Source organism: Dreissena polymorpha, chromosome 2 (genome assembly GCF_020536995.1).
Source record: "Dreissena polymorpha isolate Duluth1 chromosome 2, UMN_Dpol_1.0, whole genome shotgun sequence".
Classification (NCBI taxonomy): domain Eukaryota; kingdom Metazoa; phylum Mollusca; class Bivalvia; order Myida; family Dreissenidae; genus Dreissena; species Dreissena polymorpha.
The window spans coordinates 153232422-153258757 of record NC_068356.1 but is presented as its reverse complement, the minus strand read 5'-3'; the positions used below and the strand labels follow the sequence as shown (position 1 = coordinate 153258757).

At 34.0% G+C, this 26336-nt stretch overlaps 1 protein-coding gene across 1 annotated transcript; it reads right to left on the bottom strand.

The window, feature by feature from the left end:
- Positions 1–15627: 15627 nt before the first annotated feature.
- LOC127870485 (uncharacterized) lies at positions 15628–25932 on the bottom strand. The gene is made up of 13 exons (XM_052413069.1): positions 25830–25932; positions 25410–25733; positions 23716–24015; positions 22498–22797; positions 21941–21965; positions 21642–21694; positions 21386–21529; positions 20856–20898; positions 20191–20285; positions 19853–19877; positions 19326–19567; positions 18957–18981; positions 15628–17817 (listed from the first exon to the last, which is right to left on the bottom strand). Exons 1-13 carry the CDS (start codon positions 25891–25893, stop codon positions 17814–17816), a joined length of 1644 nt encoding a protein of 547 aa, XP_052269029.1. The 5' UTR covers positions 25894–25932; the 3' UTR covers positions 15628–17813.
- Positions 25933–26336: the final 404 nt, after the last annotated feature.

Below are 26336 nucleotides of genomic sequence, written 5' to 3'. Positions count from 1 at the left end.
AATAAAGAACAAATCTGAAAGATTACCTGGCAGTACAAGCGCTAGCACCAGCATTAAAACGCATGGTAGCCATGTCTGGAAATATTCAATTGTTGTAAATACAGCTAGGGATCATGTGTCGTGTTTTTGATGAGAAACGACAAGATAGAGGAGCTGTTATTTAAAAAAAATATCATGAAACAGCAATATCTGCAGAGAAATACATTTACCATGTTGATGCCATATAAGATGTCACACCTGATTGTGTGCCTGAAAATAGAGCAAATAACTGCATTGTTTGTGTTTTTCATGTTATGTTTTATTTTCTAACCGCTGTTTTGCTAATATTATGGACATTTGTGGATAAACAAATATGCTTAACAACTGCTATTACGCATTTAAGTTTTATTATAATGTGGGACAGACTAAGGCAATATAATTCCAAGTGAGTATATTATAGTTAATGTAACTGCTAGGATCTGCCCATACAGCAGTGGGAAACATGTGCATGCAAAAAACAAAATAAAAGTGTTTCACAATATATATACGGTCAATTTCGTCGTACTTATAACAATAACATCTGATTTACTGTTACCTAAATATTGCATAACACTTATGCATTTGCATTAAGTAATGTTATGAGATTAAGGTGGGATTTGCAGTCTGCGGATCTAGTGAGACAGCGATTGGAACTGTAAAAGTCCGGTATACATAAATGGTACGCATAGCTTACAGACACCACGAGATATCGTCCTGCTAATAATCCTCTGTTTGGAATATACCATGTTAGTTTTGCCAAAGTTGTATCAAAGTTCATGTTTTCCAACATAGGATCACATAGGCAGTTCTAAAGATATAATGATACAGCCCAACAAGTTCATAAATACAGGCGGAATTATTTATAAATATATGGCACATCGTATTATATAAATCACATGTACCAACGTGTACACAATATACATTGGTATTCTATCTATTGTTTTCTCATTTTTATTTTATGTATGTACTGTCTATAATTGTATAGGCAATTGCTAATTTGTCTTAAATGAAAAGCTAGCGCGTGTTCATAAGAATATAACTCGTGATAATGTTTCTGGAGTTAAACTACTCCTATACTTTTTTATAATTTGCTGCACATATTTAAGGAAAAAGAAAAAATGCCAGTCTATGAACTCATAAAAATTAACGTTCTTATTTCCTTAACGTTTCGTGAGTTCTCTTATCTTCGTTTGGTCAGAACAGCACTAAACTTTTAACACTTATTTTGAGGTCCATCTATAAAATATGTAACATATTTTGATTTTTGAAAAAAGTGGTATTCAATCTACTGTTTTTCTAATTTTTATTTTATGTTATTTTTCGAAATGTATTAATTGTATTGAATTGCATAGGCAATTCTAATTCGTCTTGAATAAAAGACTAGCGGGTATTAATTAGAATGTATTGCGTGATAATGTTTCTGGAGTTACGTGATTTTGATTTATGAAAATAGTATACATGTACAATTAATAATGTGCGCATTAATATGCACTTAAAACGTAATTTTTTATTATGCATCTGACGTTCTATTTTCAATTTCAATATAAACAATTGTTCATTCCATATAAAACGTTAAGTTGTGAAATAACTATCATCTCAGCATTTTTTCATATTTAAGAATACTCGTAATAATTTAAATGATTGTCAATTTTATAAGGCCATTATAAAATAAAGTAGAGCATCGAAAACTTAGCTGAATAGCTGAAAGAATACATGATAACAAAACCCCGTCTAAAAGGCCTTATACTCATTTATTGTTTTATCAAATGTTTAAACCTGTATTGTGGACAATGGAGATACAATATAAAGCTACGACATTGTCAAAATTATAATTGGTAACATAAGACACGTAAATCGTGAATGAACATGTATTACACAAGACACTGCTTTCACACTTGAGAACTAATCATGCTAGATTTCAATAATAAACTATGATATCACATGTAATTCGTGTATATGCAACCAAAGGGAGGAATACATAGATCGCATCGGCCGTTATTACCTCTTTCCTTCCGTCGGTCTGTCTGTACCGCTTCTTGTGCGAGGATATGCTGGGAGTTATTGCCATATTTATATTATTTTATTTTATATTACTGTATTTTCCCATGTTATGTATTTCTCCACTACACATACGTTTTGGCCGTATTTTTTCTCAAGCTTCCGGTTTCTGTTTCCATTCTTTGAGTTGAGGAAATAGCACGGTTTCTGAGGTTTGCTTCTTACAAGAAGCGGGACGGACGGACGGACGGACGGAAGGACAGAAAGACGGAATACGGAAGATGCGATAACTTTATGCCTCTATATATTGGCATAAACATAAGTCATATATGTTATCATATTTGTTATTTAAATGTAGCATGATCAATTTTCGAGTCTCATGTCACATTGTCGAATGTCATAAATTTCCATACATGCTTCACGTTTGTAATGTTACAAATGTAAATGTCGTGGCTGTAGATAGTGTTACGCTCCGTTTGTTCGCTTCTTCTTGGTAATTAATGTTTAACGCAAAGTCCAGGATTCAATTTCAAAAACTTTTATTCAGTTTCATGAATAACACAACAAAAGTGAATAGTTCAAGCCACAAAGTGACATGCAACTTTAATTGAACATTTATAATACTGTCAAAGGTTAAAAAGGTTAACGGTGCGGTTTATAGTCTTCTTCGATAACGTATGCATCTTCAGCCGACTTCGACATTATACACAAAAAGTGATTGACGCAATCGTTTTATTAAGCTTATGATAAACAATATAATTACAAAATTTATGCATGCCGTTTCGACGATCACTTTCTTGTGATCTTCTCAGGTAGTTTAAAATATCTCATAGCTATGTTTTCAACGCTGATATGGTTGTTGTTGTTTTTTCCAGATAAAACTGTGAGAAATAGGACCGTTAAATATTCATCCATCCATTGCCATTTCGTAATTTCAAACGCATCTTCAGTATTAATAATCTAAAATCAACAAGTCTTCTCAAATCTAGAATGTCACAGCCTCCAGTTAAACGCAGACACGCGTATAGCTTACGTTAGAGGAGAAGATTAAGCTGATCACGGAATCAACTATTCATCCAAAACCATCTCTGAAGGTTAAGATGAAGTCTCGAATTACGTAAACGAACATTTAAATGTGAATGCACCTGCTTTAGATTTGTCAATTTTCTCAAATCTGTTAAATCTTTTTTTATTTTAAAACGGGATCAATGGGATAAAAAAAAATAAGATATTTGTTTTGTAGTTTTACCATTGGCGTCAAAGAGGCAGCGTATTTTTTCATTTTGCAGACACTCAGCTTCAAGATCGGGAAGTCGACGGTCAGCGACATCTTGAAGATGAGAAAGTCTACCAGGAGCAGTGGGAGAGGAATGCGTCCGGCTCCGTATTCCTTTCGTCAACGAGTGCAAGTTCGACCGACTGAACTAGCTGACGTGGGTGCGGTTTAGCCGGAAGCGAGCCCAGAACTTCCCTCTGTCTGGACCTGTGATCCAGGAGAAAACAAAACACGCCTTCATGGGGTCCAGCGGCTGGCTCATCTCCGGGATGTCCCGCTACTCAGTGAAGCCGTTCAAGGTGTCCGGGGAGAGTGCTGGGGTGGACCAGCAGATAGTCAGGAACTTCAAGAGCCGGCTTCCAGACATCACACAGTGATACAGCCTGGAGAACATCTTCAACGCCGACGAGACCGGCCTCTATTACAAGGCGTTACCTGACAAGACCCTGGCTGTGTGCGGAGACGGTGCAAAGGGAGTCAAAGTGCACAACAATAGGATAACCATCCTCTTCGCGTGCAGTGCCACGGTTGATAAGCTGACACCGTTAGTCATTGGCAAGGCAGCAAATCCCCTCTGCTTGGAGAACGTGCGACGAGAGAGTCTCGGTGTAACCTACGTCAGTAATAAGCGTGCGTGGATGACGTCAGCTGTGTTCTCTGTTTGGCTCCGGGACGTGAATTCAGAGATGCGGAGGAAAGTATACGCCTGATCCTGCTATTCATGGACAACGATGCGTCCCACACCGCCGACATGAACCCGAGCCATGTCCAGTTGAGCTTTCTTCCGACCAACACTACCTCCCAGCTGCAGCCGCTGGACCAGGGAGTTATTCGAGCGTTCAAGGCTGTCTACAGGAGGTTCATGCTGTGAGCGCGGCTGGCCACAATGTAGGAGACTGACAACGCTGCCAGTGTGTGTCGCTCAGTTACGATCATGGAAGCCATCAAGTGGACAGTTAAGGCGTGGCAGACAACACAAGCTTCAGCGATCCAGAAGTGTTTCAGAGCTTGCGGATTCACAGCGGAGACCACGGAAACCAGCGACGACGAGTACCCCGACGACGACATCCCACTCGCAGACCTCGTCCTGCATTTCCGGTTCTGTTGGATGAGCTCTCATCACTTGACACAGACGTCGAGACTCATGACTCCGAGTGGGAAGCAGACATCGTCAACTGCTATAGAGAGGACGCCACCGACGTCACCGATGCCGCCGATCCCGCCGTCAACGCCAATGATGAGGGCCAGACTCAAGAGGAAACGCCGGAAGTGCCTCCGTGACTTTCAAAGGGATCCGCGACTTTGCTCTCCGTCTGCAGAGGTACGGACATAGGACGGATGGCGACTTCCTGGCAACTGCAGTCACCTTCATCAACAGTTCAGAGATTAAGATTGTGAAGCAGAAATGTGCACTGAAGCAGAGAGTGATCTCGGACTTTTTCAAGAAATCGTGAACGGTGTGCATGTGAAGGTTTTGATAAGTCTTGCTGAGATTATGAATGTCTTGAAAATATGACGCTGTTTGTGTGTGTGTGTGTGTGTGTGTGTGTGTGTGTGTGTGTGTGTGTGTGTGTGTGTGTGTGTGTGTGTGTGTGTGTGTGTGTGTGTGTGTGTGTGTGTGTGTGTGTGTATGTTTAGTGAAATGTGTAATGTCTTGAATAATAAATCGTGAGTCCACAACAATCGTATTTGTGTCGTCATTCGTCAAAATTTTCTATGACGTTTGGCGCTTCCTATTTGTAACAAATAAAATTTTATTCGTTGAGAGCTACTTATAGCGAACTCGCCTATATGACAAATGTCACGTACGCATGTTCATGTATGTACATGTATAAAGCACCACGATCACTTTGGGATTAACCAAAACAATTCGGTATGGAATGTTTTTGCTTTTAATCGAATAAATGAAAAATACTTTAAACATAAACATTACATGAGTAAATTTATCACATGGTACATGTTAATATATATGGTCTGTTGTATTCTTATATGATTTTTTTTACACAATTCATACAATGTATATTTCGGCAATATGCCTACTCTTGGTATCTACCCGGAACTCTCTGAAAACCGGACGATCAGGCCGGTCCCCAGACCGTCCAGTTTACAGAGAGTCTACTGTACTGGGTTAGTTTAGACATATGTTATTGTATATACACATTCATTTACAAACAATTACATATAATAGACAGTTTAAATTACATGCATACAAACGGATTGGGCCTAGAGTTATACCAACATCATCGAAGGGCCCTCTCCATTATGATAGTTTATTGTAAAGGTAAACAAGATGGGTATGCCAAGATACAGGTAATTTCAGTAGTCTAATGTTGTGTGTGCATACTTTATAAAGCAAAGTTCTGGACGGTAGAGGTAAAATACATCAGCCTATTAAAATAACAAATTTGTTTATACAGAGTAAGTGGCTAATAGAAAGTTTGTGTATGCTTAATATTGGACGAACGAGACAAAAAACAAATAACAATAGATGTGTTTGTCAGAACAACTATGCCCCCTATTGCGCCGCTTTGAAGCCATATATTTGACCTTTGACCTTAAATGATGACCTTGACATTGACCTTTTACCACTCAAAATGTGCAGCTCCATGAGATACACATGCATGCCAAATATCAAGTTGCTATCTTCAATAATGCAAAAGTTATTGCAAAACTTTAACCAAGGATAAAGTTTTGGGACACACATAATGAATGACAGACAGCCAGACAGGCCAAAAACAATATGCCCCCGATGTTTCGATCCGGGGGCATAACAAATAACAAAATAATTATAAACAAAGATACACATGCTTACAAAACCCTGACCAGCTGGAACATATTCTTCCTTTCAACTTGATATTGAAAAGCTTCACGGGGTGATATTATTTAATTGAGTGTTACACATAAAATCGTTTCGTTCGCTTGATAAATAACTGAACTTCTTGAAAGAGCTTACATTTGTCTTCGTAGTTCAAAGTTTGTATGCCAAACATGAGTTTCGTTGCATTAATTGGATGAAAGATACGCGTGTTTATAAATATTTGAAAGCGTTCGTCATGATAGCGCGAACATTTAAAGAAGAAATGATCCGCATTCTCGGTGTGGGAACCACAGCTACATTTGGGTGAGTAAGTTAGGTGATTTTCAAAACGATGCGCTTTCAGATCACTACATTGGTTTCTTATTCGAGCATGTATTACTTGGTATGTTCTATCACCCTGTGAATAATATGCAGGGACTTAATTTGCTTTGAATTTTTGATTAAATTTTGTTTTAAATTCGACTTATGTATTAGAATTTCGTATATATATAATCAAGATCGTTCCATAGTTTGATTGATGATGGTATGGTAGAGTTTGAGTATATTTAAGTCGTCTAGGTAAGTAGATTACCACCATATCGTAGGTAATACACGGAATTGTAATTTACGGTTGTTGAAAACATGTCCGAAAGATATTCTGGTAGGGTATCCTCTGTGTGTTTGTAAACTAATATTAGTTTTTGAATGCGGCGTCTGTGTTCCAGTGATACCCAGCCAATTCCAGTTAGTAAATTGGTTATAGATGACGATCTCGTTAAACCACTAACGTTTAAAGCGGCGTCATATTGATTTTTTTTCTAAAATATCATTTTTATATTGTGTACAATTATCCCAGATGACCGACGAGTATTCTAATACAGGACGTAAATATGATACGTATATTTGGTTTAGCGATTGACGGTTTAATTTGAACTGTAGCATTCTCATAGATCTTAATATTTTAGATGCTCTGCTAAGAATAGCGTTCATGTGATTGTGCCATTTACCATTTTTTACTGAACAAGGGACCTAGGTGATTGGGGGTTTTAACAAAGCCCAACTGATTGCCGTCGTAGCGTGGTTGGGGTTTTGGAGAGTCCAATAATGAGAAAAACACAACTTAAGTTTTTGAGGGATTAATGGAAATCAACCATTGTTTGGCCCATGTATTGCTTTGGGTAAGGGCATTGTTGAGGATCCTTTCCATAAAAGCATAGCCATTTGAGGTTACTGAAAGTGAGCTGTCATCGGCAGACAGTCTTAAGTTACCAAGTAAGTTACAAGAGATGTCGTTAACATAGACAAGAAAAAGGAGAGGACCTAAAACAGATCCTTTGGGTACCCCAGCTTTGATAGATATCTCATTTGAAAATGTGGTATGAACAAACACCCGCTGTGTGCGGTTGGATAAGTGATTTTATAACCAATTAAGGATATTTCCAGATATTCCATACTTTCGTAGCTTGAAAAAAAGGCCTTTATGCCAAACGCGATCAAAAGCCTTGAAAATGTCGCAGAAGACCATACACGTGCTTTGTCTGTCGTCGAATGCTTAGCATATTTGATTATATATGTCAATAAGTTGAGTTGATATGTAGTCGAGTGACCAGGCAGGAAACCCGATTGATATTTGTCAATAAATTTGTTTATATACAAATGATCATATAAATATATTAAATATTACTCGTTCCATTACTTTTCCTACGCAACTAATAAGTGAGATCGGCCGGTAGTTTGACGGGTGATCTTTTTTACCCTTTTTGAATAGAGGCATTACGTTTGCCTTTTTTCAAGAGCTAGGGAATATGTTTTCCTTTATCAGTGTGTGTGTGTGGGGGGGGGGGGACATGCGTATACGGAAGCTTACCGGCTTTAAGAAAGATTAGTTGGAACTTAATGCCAAGATGGCGTCGTGTTTGTGTTTTTCGTAAAGGATAAGCGGATATTTTCACCCGGTAAGCCACTTTGTATATATATTTATTTTATATGAATACGCCCATTCGACTCTACGGTGTGTGTGCTTCCCTCGGTTGTTTTGTTTCAAGATCGTAGACGTCGGGATAAAAAAGTTATTGAAGGAAAACCGTGCACAAATCTGTTGTCTACTTACGGGACGTTCGAGAAATTGAATGTACAAATATCATTTTCGCTTATAATACACAGTATTGACACACGTGAACGGTACAATATAACTAAAATCATGATTATTTTATACTCCCGACGCTGTTTTATCTCTGATAATTAATTTATTGGCAAAAATTATTGTCTTAACCCCCCTTTTTGGAACTGACTTCCTTTTAAGCACATTTTGTGACATGACTTCCAAATGACAAACAGCTCTTTCATATGTTAAAGAGCTTGACACGAAATACCTACTTATCTTTTATTACGTTTATATGTGTACTTCAATTGTACATTTTTATAGCATGTTATGTGGTGCAATTTAATTGTGTTCTTAATCACGTTACTTACTGCAGAATTATAATAATGCTGTACGAAAAACCTGCCGACCAATTGAATCAATTCACCTATTTTCAAGAAATATGTTTGTTGGGTGGATGATGTACGAGATAATAGAACGTTTATCAGCCCTTTCAGTAATATTATAATTAATTAAATGTATTTTATGACGTGTCAACCTTATTCTGACATGAACTTTTGTTTAACCATTCTTTAACTGTCTTTTCAGATGATGCAGTTTAAAGGGCGAAAATAAGTGCATCTTTCGTTGAAGTAATGAGGAATTTTACATAAGGGGAGGATTGAGATACCAGGCTCCATTCATAGACTACATGAGTTTAAATGTCGAATATGCCAAAAAGAATCCAGAGCCGGACTAAAACAGCAAATAAAAAACACGAACCAAACAAAAACATGTACAGCTTATGTGTGTAGTGTTTTTTTTATATAAAGTCTACATAGACAAGTCTGACATATAATTGCTTTTAGTGCTACTTAATTACACGTTTTGTTCCGTATATGTAATGATGATAGTTTCTCACGTTGTTTTTTTATATTGAAAATAATGGGAAACCATTAGCTGTGCTTCGTGATTTCTTCCCTTGATGGCCCTGCATACATTGAAAAGTGTATTCAGCACTTACATACATGATAAAAATACATTTGGGTCGGAATGCATTCTTTATGCATATGACATATTAACATGACTTAAGATTAGAAGGTAATGTTAGGAACAAACGAAATAACGTATCTAAGTGAACCAATACTTTATTTCCTCAATACAACAGTCTTAAATAATATGTATTCACATAAGTATAAAAGAGAAAAAACTATACATGTCTATATTGATCACCTCTACTGAAATCATATCGTGTATTGCATTTGCACAAACTTGTTTAAAGAGGGTCGTCCAAGATGTGTCACATCAAAGTCACATAAATGTATCAGTAACGTTATAGAAAACGCGTCAAATATCATTGTTTTAAACAAACAGTTAATATAAAAAAAATCAATAAAAAAACAACCATTGATATGCATCTTCTAAGCAAGCGTCAGGAATTCCAAATAGCTTCAGGCATTTCGAATCGGAATAATTGTAGGATTTGGTTACACCAACCTTATAATAGTATCGAACCGACATTACCCTTTTCTGTTATTTCATTACACTAATATGGCATGTATATGGGATTGTTTTGTGTGTTTTACTGGCGTGGTACTTCGACGTAATCTTTTTTGTTTGATTTGTGGGTGTTCATGTTCATTTCGCTTTCTAGAGCGGTACACACTTCGTAACGCCTTCTTTTTGAATCTTGGCATCCTCAACGTCTTTAACTGGCGTCTTTATACCTGGAAATAGTAAACATAGTATTCCTTATAGTAAACATAGTATATTTCGTTTGAGGCATAATAAAACATAAGTATGTTCATTTGCGTTAAAATAAACATGTAAAAAATACACTGTGTAAACAATAGTGTCAAATGCCTTATATTACGCACACCAAATGTTAGCGTTTAGTATGTGAGAAAACATATAATTATAATAAATAATAATATAACAACTAATCGAAATATTTAAAAAATGATAACTATTGATCTCTAAAGAGAAAATGTCATCCAAAACATTCGCACCAAATCATTAACGACAGTTATTTCGTTTAAAACCTTCTAACATTGGAAAGAACTGTTTGTTATATTGAAGTCAAGTCCCAAAATATGATAAAAAGGAGGTCGGTTCCGAAAATGGGAGTTAAACCGTTATAATTCGGCATTAAATGAATTAATAGACATAAAACACGCGTCGAGATAATAACATTATCGTGAGTTATGTTGTATTTTACTGTAAACATGCACAAATACTGTTTATTATGAGAGAAACTGATATTTGAACATCCAAAATATCGAGATCAAGAAATTAAACGACAAATTTGTGGACGGATTTGCTTCATTAACTTTTTTATTCCGACGTAAACGGTATTGAAACAAAAAACCGAGGGGAGCCCAAACATCGTAGAGCCGAAAGGGCGTATTCATTAAACAGAAATATAAATATAAAGTGGCTTACTGGATGAAAATATCCGCTACTCCTTCACGAAAAATACAAAAAAGACGCCATCTTGGAAGTAAGTTCCAGCTTATCTCATTTAAAGCCGGTAAGCTCCCGTATACGCATGCCACCTTGTTTAATTGACCTATTAAATAAAATTCAAAGCGGTTTGCATATTGTGTTCAATGTTTGTTTCAGCATTCGATGACTGACTTCGTCTGGACCGCTTGCTTTATTTAAAGACAGAGTTCACATCTCTGTCATCAACATTCAAAACAGAAACAAAATAGTCATTTAGTGTATTGGCCTTTTCGAAATCTGTTATTGACACAGACTGATCACTATTGATCAGAGACGGTATTTGTTCACAGTTTTATAAATCGTCTTTTACAAGACTTTTGATAAGCTTCCAGTATTGTTTAGGGTTTGATAATGAAAAAATCGCGTATTGTGAATTCAATGGAGTTAAAAAAACATGTCTTTTGCGTACTTGTTCATATTGTTAACTTTGTTTCGAAGGTTTTTTATATTTGCTCCAGTCTGATGCCTTTCCGGTAAGCATTGCTGTACGTTTATGGCGATCACGCGAACGAGTAGTTCTTCGAATTTAGGAATTATACCAGGATTTGTCTTTAGGTCGAAAAGATAAACATTTACACTTACACATTGGAATGCAAGACTTAACAAGAGTAAAATATTTATTCATAAATTTGTCGGTGGCAGTATCAACAGTTCCATGTTCTATAAATGACCAATCCGTAGACTCAATTAATCCATTCAATAACTTAAAATACGCCTTTTTATATTTCCATATTCGTCGTTTGTAGGGCTCCTCTAACTTGAAATCGGTTTTAACGTGCACATAAGTTCCGTAATGAGCTGTTATAGTTCAGTTTCAAAAATACCGTCTTCAAAGCAGTGTACGCTACTTGACAGAACTGTGATATCTATGAGTGCTAGAGTTGCTTGTAACACGAGTTGGATCTGTAATTATGTTTCGTAAATTATTAAGCATAATTATATCTGTAAGTTTATGGTTTCTCGGATTCAATTGGTCTTCATTTATATCACCAACAAGTATAATATGTGGAGATTTTTCAATTGCCTTTTCAATACAAATACTAAGCTTATTCCAGAAATCCATAGTTGCGCTTGGGTGCCTGTACAATTTACATATTAAAAACGACTGTGAATGATCTTTGATTTTCATCCAGATAAATTCTGGCAGTAAAAATTCTAGTTCAAAAATTCGTTGTGGACACAAAAACGATGAAGTATAGACAATAAACCCACTAGAATGGGCATTTTTTTCTTTTTTGATCACTGTTTCGAAGCCCTCAATTTGTCATAAATCATCACCGATATCATGTGACAAGTGTGTTTCGGTGAAACAAAAAATGCTATGTGTACATTCAGAAAATGGGTCTCGTATATAGTTCGTGTTGTTTTTATGCTTCGAATGTTTATGTGAAAGACAGTGAGACATTCAGGGTTAAGAGGACCTGGATTACATTCAATTTCGCCGGATAACAACAGGAGAAAACGTAAAGAAACTATATAGAAACTAAATTAATTGGATGCTTTGTAGTAGTTGTCATGAAAAAGTGTTGGCACATTCGTTTGTAAAATTGACATACCGCGGGCAAGTGTATAGATATAGATGAATAGTGCTAAGTTCAATACTGTGTTCAAGGCGCCAAAACAAAATAAAGTCCTTTTTAATTATGTACATTAATGAAATATAGCATAATTCGCAGCGTTATTGTTGCTTTAAATTTAAGTATTTATTTTCGCGCAAATAGCTTTTTTGTTACAATTCACTATTTCTTTGTTCCGAAAGGATATTTAATAATCATATAGATATTTTCTCACATAACGTATTAAAATTCTGACTGCGAAAATAACAGTGTGTTAAAAAACTTGACAATGTATAGACGGTTCTTACTTAATGCAGGGGATTGATGGATAGCACACCAGAGAAATATCAAAATAGATCGAACACGACAATTAGTGCGATGCAAAATGTACAATACTGTCATTGTTATAACAGTAATCATTACCATTTTGATCTACAGGAGGTTATTTACCATTTGCCCCATTCAAAGCTAAACACTAAAACAAACAGACGTCATCCTAGCATGTTATCACTTGATTCCATGTACACTTAGTAATTGTTCGCCTTTGATTGAACGCTGTCTTTATTTCCTCGTGCTTATGAGATGAAAGTGCAAGGGTGACATTAGGAAATCAGGGATTGTGAATTGTACTTGGACAAAATATTAGAAATCCACACATTAATAGGTCATTTGAATATTGTTTGATTATGATGTGTTTTTTATCCATGTTTCGTTTGTACAATAAAATCCGTATACGAAAAGTATTTTTTAATAACATAAATGCATTATGAAGGTATATATGAATCTACACGAGTTTTAAATTGACTCATTATCAAAATAAGTTTATGGCCTCATAATTAAAAACCGAACATGTTTATGTAGAAAAAAGTATACGCGAACATTAACGAATACAGTAGTAATAAATGTATAAATAACACATATTTTATACCCAATCTTTATAAAATATATTATTTAATTAGTAAGAGTGAGCATGTGAGGTTTATACAGAGGGATTATTTCATCGTTCATATGCACTTTACGTTTTTAACACATATGTCATTTTGGAAGGTGTAAACTTTACACTTATTGGGCTGATTGTACTGATTGCTATGTTTAACTCTAAATGTTTTTTGTATCGATATAAAATGGGTTCACTCTTGCTATCAGCGTTATGCTTGACAAGAGAAAAGCATAACGCATTTTCTTGATACCAAGTGTATGTGTACTAGCTTTGTTACGATATTCTGACGGTACAATTTTAAAGTGTTTCCAATTTCTCAAGGTTAAAAACAAGTTTTGAAAATACTAATTATAATTCGAATTCTCTTCCCCATTTTTTTAAAGATAAAAAGTGTGTAAGTAGATTATTGATTATTTAAGTTTGTTTTAAATAATGAATTATTTATCTAACAAACATGTTGTATATCGTATACATATAGTTTTATAATACTTAGGCAGGATACTAAATACAAACATAATTTCTTTTTTTATGAAGAAAGAGCGGTTGTTAGTCATTTGACATTCCTTCTGAAAGTTCAATGTTCAATGCCATCTATTGACAATATGTGTTTGCGGTAAGGTCACAACATCACACTCAGATATAGAGCATTCTTTGATGTATTCGTGATCACCAAAGCATGCGTGTATTGTGCAGGATTGTTTTTGTACCTTTGATTGTATAAAGTTACTGGCATTAATTAGCAATAATATAAATTGCGTATTCACTTCGATCTACTCGTGTATTTGGCATTCGATTTGTTCAAACGCTCAATGCAGTTGACATAACATTACTTTGTAACTTGCAATACAATTGTACGTTACATGGTAGTATATCGTTAAGCATAGTATCACTAATGCAAACTGTGAAACAAAAGATACGTATGCTTACATCTATCATACTTTACATGATGCTGTTCTTTTACAATAAAACGTGTATAACATGTACACGATTAAATGCAGAACAGAATGTAAACATAAAGTTAACGTACACGTTTAAATATCTACGCTATGCATAGATTCATTGATATTACTTATGTACGCTACATAATGAAATATTGATATTAGTTTATACATTTTGATTCGGATTTAACAACGTTCAAAATATTAATAACTCACTAATTGTAACACTTTAATAAGCATTTACCCATCGCTGTCGCTTGCTATGTCTAAAAAGAAAACAATATTAAATTAACATTGCAAAAAACACCGCGATTAGAGATATTACGCTACGCTGCATGGAAAGAAATAATTCCCGATTGCTAAAATATTAGTCGCATTGTAAAAATACTTACTGTTTTAACAGCTCCCCAGTGTCCCATTTACCCCGCACCCGATTTAAGTTGGCTAAAGAACTATATTTTTATTTAATTCGGATAAGCATACAACTGTACGACATAAATATCGTACTCAAACAGTAACATGTAACTTTTTAAATTATGGACATTATAAAGCCATTTAGATTATCATTTATATATTCATATTATATAATATTATATTATATATTATAATATTATATTATATATAATATCGCAAAAAGAGACATGGATCGCACTCACTGGGCTCCATTGTTTGAACACGGTGTTAGAGTGTTTGTTGGGATAATTCGTTTCCGTTTCTAACGCACGACCTAATGACTAAGGATTGATTGGAGACTGTTAAGAAATGTCGGCCTAGCATTCAGAGGCAAGAGCTTTCTCCATAGTAACTTTCCATCTATTCTATCAAACATGTTCCCAATCTGTTGTGTATAAAGTGTGCTTAATTGCGTTTTTGGGGGGAAATCGAGTGTTGATTCGTTTTTCGGAAAACCAACCTTGTGATCGATGAAGATGAAATGTTTAAATATAAAACCTTAGAAAAAGAATTTTCAAAGGGAATTAGTACTTGTCCTGAAAATCAGGAGTTTTAACCTACAAAACAATATGGAAATGCATGTTTTTACTATCATCCTTATTAATTATGTTAAGCCACATATGTACAGGGAAATTTATATAACCATATTCATTACACGTTTGATTCGATGCTTGCAAAGTAAAGATCCAAACATGAAATAGCTGTGGTTTGGTTTAAATTAATATAATTTAAGAATCAATGTCATTACAATGATATCATGATTTCAAATTTCACCAACTTCCAGAATAAAAGTATAGTTGATTAATTGTATCAATAAAAAAACAAACTAGGAATTGCATTATTGTAAAGTATGCACACAATTTAAGTTTAAATTGAAAATAGACAGGAATAGAATATACCACTTTATGTTGGTATGGCATTCCTTCCGATTATCGATATAACACGCTGGGCATAAACTGATATTCCATTTGTTCTACATGTGGGTCGACATATACGTGAAAAAAGTAGAATCGTTGTCAACATTTATTAAATCTTAATCATTAGCATACGAACCAACCAGCAAGGTTATAAAAGTGTAGAGGGGAGATGCACAATTTATGACTATAAGTATATGATGTTTGTTAAAGTAGACAAACATTATGCAAACATTTAAATGTGAAATACAGTTCTAGTCATTATGACCTGTATTGTATAATGAAATCATATGTATAGCATATTGAAATCTTTATTATGATTATCAAATTATTTACAATTATCACTAAGTGTCGATAAAACATAAATATTACAACGCTTTCACGGTAACGGGAATTGATTCATACAAGACTGAATATACGTATAATATTTATTGATATTTTTTCATCAAAATGTTATTCGTATTTATAAACAATTGGTATAGTCTTGCAACCAGCTGTTTGACAAGAGTAGTAGAGAGTAGTTGTTAAAAGCATTTTGTTATCAAGGCGATTGTATTTATACGAAATTTGCTACGACACTCAAACGGTATATATAAAATTGTTTCCGAAATATAAAAATAAACATGAATTATCAAAGCATTAATTTAATACTATAATGTTCAATTATGATTATTTAACATTATAGCTGGTATACTATTATCATTTAAAAAATATATATATTAAAGAAGAGTGGATGACCCATGGGTCGTTCCTTATGACTGTTAACGTCTTTTGTAATGATGGCGATCCTGACAATACGTGTTTGACATTAAGTCACGACCTCACAATTCAACATTGTTAATTGTTTTTATTTAGTGAACATCATCATCGAATGTCGTTTGTCCCGATGTTAGTGTCGGATAATTGTTTGTTGTGAGTATTATTAAGCACACATGTTCAGTAACAATACTCTGATTACAGCGTGTTATACATGTGTTTATATTTAAGAATGAACAGAACAATCGTCGGCCTACTGAATTGACGAACCGAACATAACATACGATGTCTTAAACAAGCCTATTAATAAATGCATTGTTATACAGCCTCAAAGCAAGTGTCAATCTATTTTGTTCGAATCACTATTAAAGTGGATATGGGAAGTTATTCAGTTGGCTAATTTATTAGTACTTAGGCGCCGTCATGTGACCTCTTTGATACAATTCTCCATCTATTGTGTGGTTGGCTGATGATCAATCAGGAAACAAAAGTAACTGTCCTTAATCATGGACGTCACGAAAATCATGACATTCTTTTTCAATTTATATTATAAAAAAAGAAACTTTCCAGAAAAGTATTTGTACTTTTTTACAACTGAGTTCAAGCATTTATGAGCAACATGTGTGGTTAGCAAAATACCATCTTTAGAAAAGTTGTTTATGCAAAAGGCTTAATAAAAGCTTAAATATTTACAATTGATTTTACTTGTTAAATGTTTTTATTTCAACTTCAGCTGCAACAGCAGGATAGAAACTTCATTATAATTTGCGTCCTTTACTTATGGCAAGGAACTAATTGCTACACAGAGCGGAACGGAACAAATGAACTAGACAAAATACGCAAGTTAAAACACAGAAAAAAAACACCAAAAGACCAAAATTGTAACTTTTGTCAGGATGACGTGAAAAAAAACACATGAGTATTGACAAAATCTCTTCTTTCCTACAAAAAGCTTTAAAAAAAATAATACAGCTGCATATTGAGATCATGACATTGCAATTCAGGCAGCAGTTGCAAAACATTTATAAGACTCATTCTAATGAATAAATGACCATATTTCAAATATAAAACCAATTTATACTACAAAGGTTTGGTCTTACATTTTTCTGTTTTATACTTTCATCACATTATCATTGTTTTACTTGTATTTACAAACACTTACATAATTTATGTACATACTTGTCTATACATATTAAACCGATTAATTATGTATGGTATTTTAATAGCAAACAATACTATAAGGAGCATAATAATATTGTACATTGATACATTCTCAATAAAATAAAATAAAATCTAAATTAATAATTTCAATCCTAATACAATATATTAAGTATGCATACACTTACGAAACCCAAGTTAATTAGGAACGTTCTTGCAACAAAAGCAAAGAACAATTCTATACGAAAACGTCAGTATTAAAAAACCAATACAAATTAAACAAATATGTGCATTACACTACGTAACGCATAATATATCATGAAATGGAATACAAGTTTTCCGTTCTACTGAGAATGATATATTGACTTGGTGAAGAAAACGCTCACTCAGCCTGCTTTCCTCTCAAACCCGCTTCTTCTAAGGATTATCTGAAGGTATCCATATAATGCAATAATGATGAAATTGTTGTTTTTCATACAGTATTGTATGCATTTAAAGTGTGGAAGATCTACTGAGCGCTTTCAGAGTGGGAATCGAAGGCGGGAGATGCCGGAAAACATATCATGTTGTTCTTGCGTTTGCTAGTTTTGTATGACTTTACGTAATAGCCGTTGGAAACATGTGCGTCTTGTGTACGATAAAGTTTATTTTTGTTTCGTTTCCGAAAGAAATATGCAATTATATATATATGTGTTTATGAATGTCTCTTAAAATTTACGATAAACTAATCAACTAATAATAATTGGAGATCCGAAAAAATATGTTATTCAAGTATAGAAACGTTTTATGGCACAAGTGGTAAGAAGTCAGATAAGTATTGGACATTGGACACTTATATTATACTCGCCATATAAATGAACACCGCTTATACTGGCCAAATTTGTGTTCAGCTAACGAATGGTATTACAAATCTTTAATATAAATTGTTTTCGAATAAACAATTTCTTCTACAAATGTGCCCTAGAATGTCCTTTGTATGTTCGTACAAATAGAGAGACCCGTTATTGCCTATTGAAACTGGACGTCAAATCATCGTTGTCAAATTTAAAAAAGAGAAAGGTTGTTTTAATACGTTGACTGCATGCTAATACATCAGTACATGTGCGTATACAGTCGGTTATTGTAATCGTTTTTATTTGCCATGCAGTAGAGTGTTTTCAGTACTTGGTATTTATAAAGAAATATAAATAAACGACTTCTAATCCATTCACCGGAGTCCATGTCGGTACATTTGTTGTCAATGCTATACGCATACTCCTTCGTTACACCAATTTGACTTATGTTTCCGCGGAAAAGAAACCATAAGAATTATAGTTGGTTGAAAGTTAACTAAGAAGTCGCACTAATTTATTGAATACTATTATACTCTTAAATGACCTTACATTGTTCTTATCGGTAGCAAAACACAATTTTGTGTTTAACTTGGCAACACCAGTCATAATACTATATTGAATACGTCGAATAAAGCACTAATGACGTTTGTAATGTACAAAAGACATTATGAAACCCAACGCATGTTATATCAGTAATTCTTACGAAACGTGTTATATAATGAGTAATTACTTACGGCCTCTTCCCTGATTCAATTGTATCTATAAAATAACATTAATGTTGCAATATTAAAAATAGGTGCATCAGCTGACAAAGTACTTGTAATAGCATTTGGTCCTGTAATCATGACGAGGAGTTAATTGTGAAACAGTTAATCAGAAAATAATCGTACTGAACACGACATACAATTAAATATCAAACAGCCATTACATGTCTTATTTACACTATCCCCAGACCTTTAACTGTGATTGGTATATTTTAACAAATTGTACTATTTTGTTGAAAAATACGTGTAAATATTTGAGAAATTAGGCTTTTTTATTAATTTATTTATGTCTTGCTTTTGATTGTAGCATTTAATGAAATAATTCAAATTTTTATATACCTGTGCGTTCGACCTGTGTTCTTTTTGGCTTGTTGACAATGCTGTAAACGTAATCATCTGTTCGTTTTGTTTCCTTTGCAACGCTGTAAATTATATCATCTTCCTTCCTAGTACGATTGATTTTACGGGATGATGCTGGTATGTTATTTTTATTGACAATATTGTCTGTGTGCTCTTTTGGTAATTTCACTTTATTTGCAACATGTTTGTTTAAGTCATAGGATCTGAGATGTTGTCGTGGCCTTAGTAAACGAAATTTTAAATGAATTACGTAGATTTCGGATAAGCTTTGTTTAACAAATGTATGTTTGGCACATATATAGAGAACATTTAAAACTTAACAACAATATTGGTTACAACCTGAAAACGGATCAATCTGTCTTTGCCGCTCAGAACATATTTTGAAACCATAATGCAATCATTTGTTGTTATTCTTAAGTTATACGTCATATCAACTGCAGACCGTATGTTCAACATATGTTCTTAATTTACTTATTTAGCCCGTAATACTAAACAAATATACTTACGCTCTTTCATGATCACATGTTTGGACTGAAACAAAAGTATGATAACGTATCAAAACGGTCGCATGTAATCTCCAACGTTGATTCAAAAGTAAGATCACGATTTAACAGAACTAAATTTAGCAAACTCACGAAATAAGTTAAAATAATTAAGTAAATAATTCTCATATTTCAACATACTAAATTACCATCATGAAAATTACATTCGAAGACAAAATCATACCATATATCCATCAGTCTGACCAATTTGCATTACCAAAAAATTGTGAGTGACTTAACTAGTCTGGTGATGAAATAGTTAATGCAGACCCTTTCATATAATATTGAGTTTATGAGCTTACTTGAAAACGATAGACCAGGTTCTGAGACGCCACTGTAGAGAGGGTCAAGATCAACTGTGCCCTGTTCCGAAGAAGCGTCTGAATCATACTTGGAACTACGAAAATCAATTTTGTGAAAACATATATGGGACGTTTATCATCATTGCATTTAAAACAAAATCTTAATGAAAACCAAAATGACACATATTTACAATATGACTCATTATCAATTGTAACAGTAAATAATGCATATGTCTAAAACATAGTTTATGATAATATAACCAAGTGTTTTAATTCAGCATCCACATAGAAATCTACGAGATTTCCATTCCAAAAATATTCTTTAATCATCATTCGTGAGTTTTGATGTTCCTCGTTTTAATCTGCCTATGGTATCATTGTTTAACATACTGTTTAAACATTTGACTTACAAACATGCATTGCTTCTTGGCTAAATGGCTTATTTTTGCAAAAACATATAATAAACAAATAATCTATACAGACTTATTGTAAAATGTAAACGGTTCATTAGACATATTTCAAAACACAAGGTCATTACAATTAAACCAATTATTTTTTATAGATAGGACACTTTTAAGGAAACGTATAATTCAATAAACAAACACCTTTCTAAAAACATTACTACAAAACCCATGACAGTTTGTAAACTAATACTTCCGATTTACCATTCATTCCGGCCAGACGCGAATGTTCGACCTAGATCTGAAACTAAACATAACTTTGCATATAATAAGAGTATATACATGACAGATTATGGTATGTGTGAATATAGATTAACGAGATACCAAATGGTCGTTTTTATTTTTTATGAGACAATATATTCCATTTTAATTTCTCGCCAAGATTTCAAACATATACGAGCAAACGCGAGACTGGCTTCCGGAAGCGTCGGAAGAACGACGTATTCATGAGAACTACGTCAATATATTGTTACACACACACAAAACGAGCATCGTTTATCGCGTAAAACCTATGTAAGGAGACCACATCTTGCGTTGAAATTTTGGCTATTGCTATAAAGAACTTTGATTTTTTTATGTGTTAACTTTATTTTTCGAAATAGTGTACGAAATATTCGCAGGTTTTGAGTGTTTATGGAATTTTAAATATTGTTTAGATTTTTATATTGGTATGCTGTTATGAAATGTAACACCACAACAAGTCAATTTTAAATGTTATCAGTATCAGAATATACCTAAACGGTGTTTTATATTGCGGTTCTCCTTCAGCATGTTGATACATTCTGTATATGTTTCATTGTCGAACGCAAATGTGCTGTCCTTGATTGCTGCACATGAAAAGTTCTCTTGCCCAATTCCATTTGCGTGCGACTGTTTATCTGAAAAATTCCCGTAATGATTAATGTAAACTTAGGATAATGATGGCGATTTTAAGTACTTATAAATCAACATATACTCAATTGATATAAGATCGTCGAAACAAGAACTAACCGTCAAGCAAGGTCGGACTAGTTCTAGTTCTCTCATCTGAATTGAAATCATTCCTAAAAACAAAATTGTATTTGTCGGCAAACAGTCTGAATAAAATAGCGCAATTTTCATTGGTATGAAATCCGACTTGTATATATATTACAATTTACTTTGCTTTTATGAAAAGCATATATCATATATCTTAAACATACTCAAAACAACAGAACAGATAAATGTATCTTTTTAATTTTCACACACATCGAACACCGGTATATGAATATTTATGCGAATACTATTAAATAAGATGGTAATTAACTTACAATGCAATAATCACTCCAGGTTTAACTGAAACAAACGACACAGTTTTTTTATAGATAATTGTTTATGCAGGCTTTGTTTATGAAATTATACATTATGTTTTATTAAATTACAAATGAAAAAAAGTGCGCTGTAAGCATATGCACTATATCAATAATCATTATTTTTCAAGTATAACCGATACTTGTAATTGCTAAATTGTACAGGTCATTTCTAATATACCATATTTTGTTTTATGTAAATTTAATACAATTTCATCTTACCAGTACGAAAGCTGCTCACTTGTGAATCACATTGATTATTCCTCTTTACAAAGCACATGACAAGTATAAATACTATTGTAAAAGCGCCAACAGAAACGAAAACACTTAAAACAATTATTGTTGCTTTTGTATGTTTGTTTTCAGCTGAAAGAGAAAAACATGTGCATATGCACAGTAACAAATATATGCATGGCCAGGTACTCGCAAAGCAACCATTATTCATAACATAAACGAATACAATTAACCAATATACGGACACATGATTACATGAAATACACTACGCATTTAAATCTCACCTGCATCAGAATATTGTTCTGTGTCATAATTGACTTCAATTGTCGCATTGTTTCCACCAAGTGCGTTAAAGGCTATGCACGTGTACTTTCCCGAATTTTGAAGTCCCGTCATCTGAATGCTATGTCGTAATGTATAATTTCCGCTCTTCCATATTTCTGTACCGTCTTTTAATAACTTCATGTACGGCCAAGGGGTTCCTTTTCCTTCGCAATCAAAAACAATGTGGCGTGAACCTTTAAATTTAACGACGCTGTGGTTGTGGAAGCCTTGTACATAAAAATCATGTACATAAGCCGGAACTGCAAGAATTAAAGTGTTTTTTTTTAAATACAGTAAACACATTTTGAAAAGCACAATGTATCTTTTAAGTTACCCAAAGAATATTTGACTTGAATGGACGTGCCTTTTGCTAGCAAATCAGTTATCAACTAAATCTAGCTTATACAGAGCATCAACGTGTCAGTTTGAAGTCATGTGTTGACATGGATGCCAATATGTACAAGTCGATGATTCATTTCATTCTCTCATTGTGACAATTGCATTTTCGTCGCTTGTTCAGTGTACCAACTGATCTATTAACTGTGCATATATAGACTAAAATGGAAACTAATAAGGTGTAACACGCATTTTGTGTTTTACCTATACGTGTGACGAAAATCAAATAACACCACTAACAAAATGTCAATTAAGAGTGACTTAGGCGGATATTGTATTTGTGGAAAGGTGTGTATGCAATGTAAATTTCAAAATTCTTATGTGCGAAGGCATTACCCCCTTCCTATTGCTAATTGTAACTAAAATTACAAACGTTGATAGTTGCTCAGGACTTATTTTATTGCGTTTTCATGCTGTTTTTTTGATTGAATATCTGCTGATACGTAAGTATCTTGTGATACACATTGATGGTGCCTCTTCACAAAGCACACGAAATTATGGATGCCATGGCAATTCCACTCACAGAAACGCATAAACTGAAGACAACAATAGTTGATTGTCTATGTTTGATCAAGCTTTTAGTGTATAAGATGTGCATTTGCACAGATACAGATAAATGAATTGCCTGGTGCTCGCAAAGCAACTTAAATTCAGAACATACATGTTTAAAGTTAACGTTTAAACGCAAACATGTTTACACTTAATGCAATGCGAACTTATAGGTAATATCAATTTAATATATTAATAAAAATCCCACAAACTACCATTCAGTGCAATCTTACCTGCATCAGAATATTGTGCAGTGTCATAATTGACTACAATTGTCGCATTATTACCACCAAATGCATTTAAGGCTATGCACGTGTAATTTCCAGAATTACGAGGTTCCGCCATCTGAATTCCATGTCGTAATGTAGAATTTTCGCTTCTACATATTTCGGTACCGTCTTTCATTAACGTCATTCCTGGTGAAGGAGTTCCATTTCCATCGCAATCGAAAATAATGTGGCGTGTAATATTAAATGTAACGATGCTGTGGTTGCGAAAGCCTTGTATAGAAAACTCACTCACAAATGCAGGAACTGTAAACATATGATATTTAAAAAAATATACAAATATTTAAAACATTCATACAAGCACAATGAACAATTTAAGTAATCCCACTGTACCAAGAATATGAATAGACGTGATTTATTGCCAGCATATCTGTTAGCAACTAAAACTAGCCTATTAGGAGCATAACAAAGTTTCAATTTCAAGTCATGGTAACCGATGAAGTACACGTTGATAAGTTGATTCCTGCTCTCATTGTGGCAGGTGCATGTCCGTCGATTAACCTGCAAGTTGTATTCGTTTTATATACTGATCTGTTATCTGCGGTCATATTAAAGGGGCCTTTTCACAGATTTTGGCATTTTTTTAACTTATTCATTAAATGCTTTATATTGATAAATGTAAACATTGGATCGTAAAAGCTCCAGTAAAAAATCAAGAAAAAAATTAAAAAAAGGAAAAGAACATTGCCCGGAGCAGGTTTCGAACCAGTGACCCCTGGAGTCCTGCCAGAGTCCTGAAGTAAAAACGCTTTAACCTACTGAGCTATTCCGCCGAGTACACATTCTTGACGTATTTTATACCTCATATAAGCAATCTTCGTAGTTTCACAAAATTTAACGACAAAAACAGAACTCACCAAATTATGCAATCGTTTCGCGTTGCAACGCTTTATAATTTTTAGGTTTTAAAATCGTCAAAAGATGCATATAATGGCTATATTAGAGCATGGTAAATGTTCAGTATTACTGTTTCCTCACAAATATCATAACTAAAACGAAAACTTACGAATCTGAAACAACTTTTTTCAATTTTGTCAATTTACCAAAGCGTGAAAAGATCCCTTTAAACAAATCTGAAATAAAATGACAACGAATACACTTCTCACAACAATTATTTGTTTTTTGCAATACCTGTTAGGAAAGTCAATGTACAAAAGTTACAACTTGTTAATTAAGCCTGTCTTATGCATATATTGTATTTGCAGGAAAGTATAATGGATATCTCTCATGCGATGGCTTTACAAAATGTCTACAGCTAATGATAAGCAAATTTGCAAACGGGTAGAGTGTAACGATTGCGTTATCAAGCCTTATGTATCTGCTGATTTGAAATGATGTGTCGATTGTTTCCATGTCGAAGCCACCGATACACCAACGCATATCTTAAGAACAATACATGATATATTTACGTAATGATCAAGATAACACGTGCATATAACATTTAAAATGTAAAAAGGGTAAGGTTAAAATAGTGTAATGCGTTTTTCAACCAAGCACGAATAAATAATACAAGTGTAATGTGTTTCAAAAATAATAAAGAATACATTCTATAAAGGTAAGCGTTATTGAATAAAGAAGCACACCCGTTGAAGTGTGAAAATAATGAATAACGCGTGACATGGAATTAAATAAATGCATACCTTCGCAGCCTACTGGTGTACTGTTGCTGCGTGACAAATGACCTTCAAATATTATACCACACGTCCAGTTTGAGCATCTAAATCCATCTGCTTCTATGGAAATGTTACATTTTGCATTTGATTTTCCACTGCACCCGCAATGTATGTATACGGGTGGTACCTCTGGATGAACGACACAATGTGTACCATTGTGCTTTATATCCACAATGCGATTTGCATTGTTTTCAAATACTATTGTCCCATGGTGATCACCAATTACATTGCACAAGAGTTGCACTTGGTTCGGTTCTATCTTCTTTTCGAGAAATACTGACAGCGAATTACCTAAAACAATTCACGTATAGCATCCATATTAACATTTATGGATCGACATGATTTGAAAATGTTAAATACAATAAATCAAATACACCGCATACTTACATAATAAATAGCCAAAACTTAAAATAATAAATGTACTGCTTATAGGCTGCCGTAAGCACATCATCTTTTAGCTAATATACGATTTAAGTATCATTTATACGCGCGAACTACAGAATAAATAATATCAACCACTTGACTTTTGATTCGATGACCAGGAAAATAATTATAAGTGTGTCCGATGGAGTGAGTAATGCATACTCAATGCAAACACAAACATGTTAAAGCCGCAGAGTACAATCTTATATTCTTAGATAAATCCGATGTAACCCCCGATACTTTCCATTCACCGTCAATAAGTGGTGATCCCTGCTTTAGAAATTTTGTAAGCGAGGTGTCTTTTTATTGTCGTATATCGTATAACACTAGTTGATTAAAATACGAATTGTTCTCTTGTGATGCTTCTTGAGATTTAAACTATTATCCTATCTAGATCTTATACAAGAAGGAACGAAATGCGTTTCTCGAGCTGTGCGAGCGCATGAATAGATGTAACAATTTTACTTCAAT

What these genes read in the sequence shown, in the direction of transcription:
- LOC127870485 (XM_052413069.1), bottom strand. Translation starts at nt 25,893, where the DNA reads ATGATGTGCTTACGGCAGCCTATAAGCAGTACATTTATTATTTTAAGT. An exon ending in AGAACAATATTCTGATGCAG is followed by an intron (nt 21,966 to 22,497) that starts GTGAGATTTAAA and finishes CGTTTGTTTCAG; the next exon opens with TTAAACCTGGAGTGATTATT. An exon ending in TAGTCCGACCTTGCTTGACG is followed by an intron (nt 21,530 to 21,641) that starts GTTAGTTCTTGT and finishes GGAATTTTTCAG; the next exon opens with ATAAACAGTCGCACGCAAAT.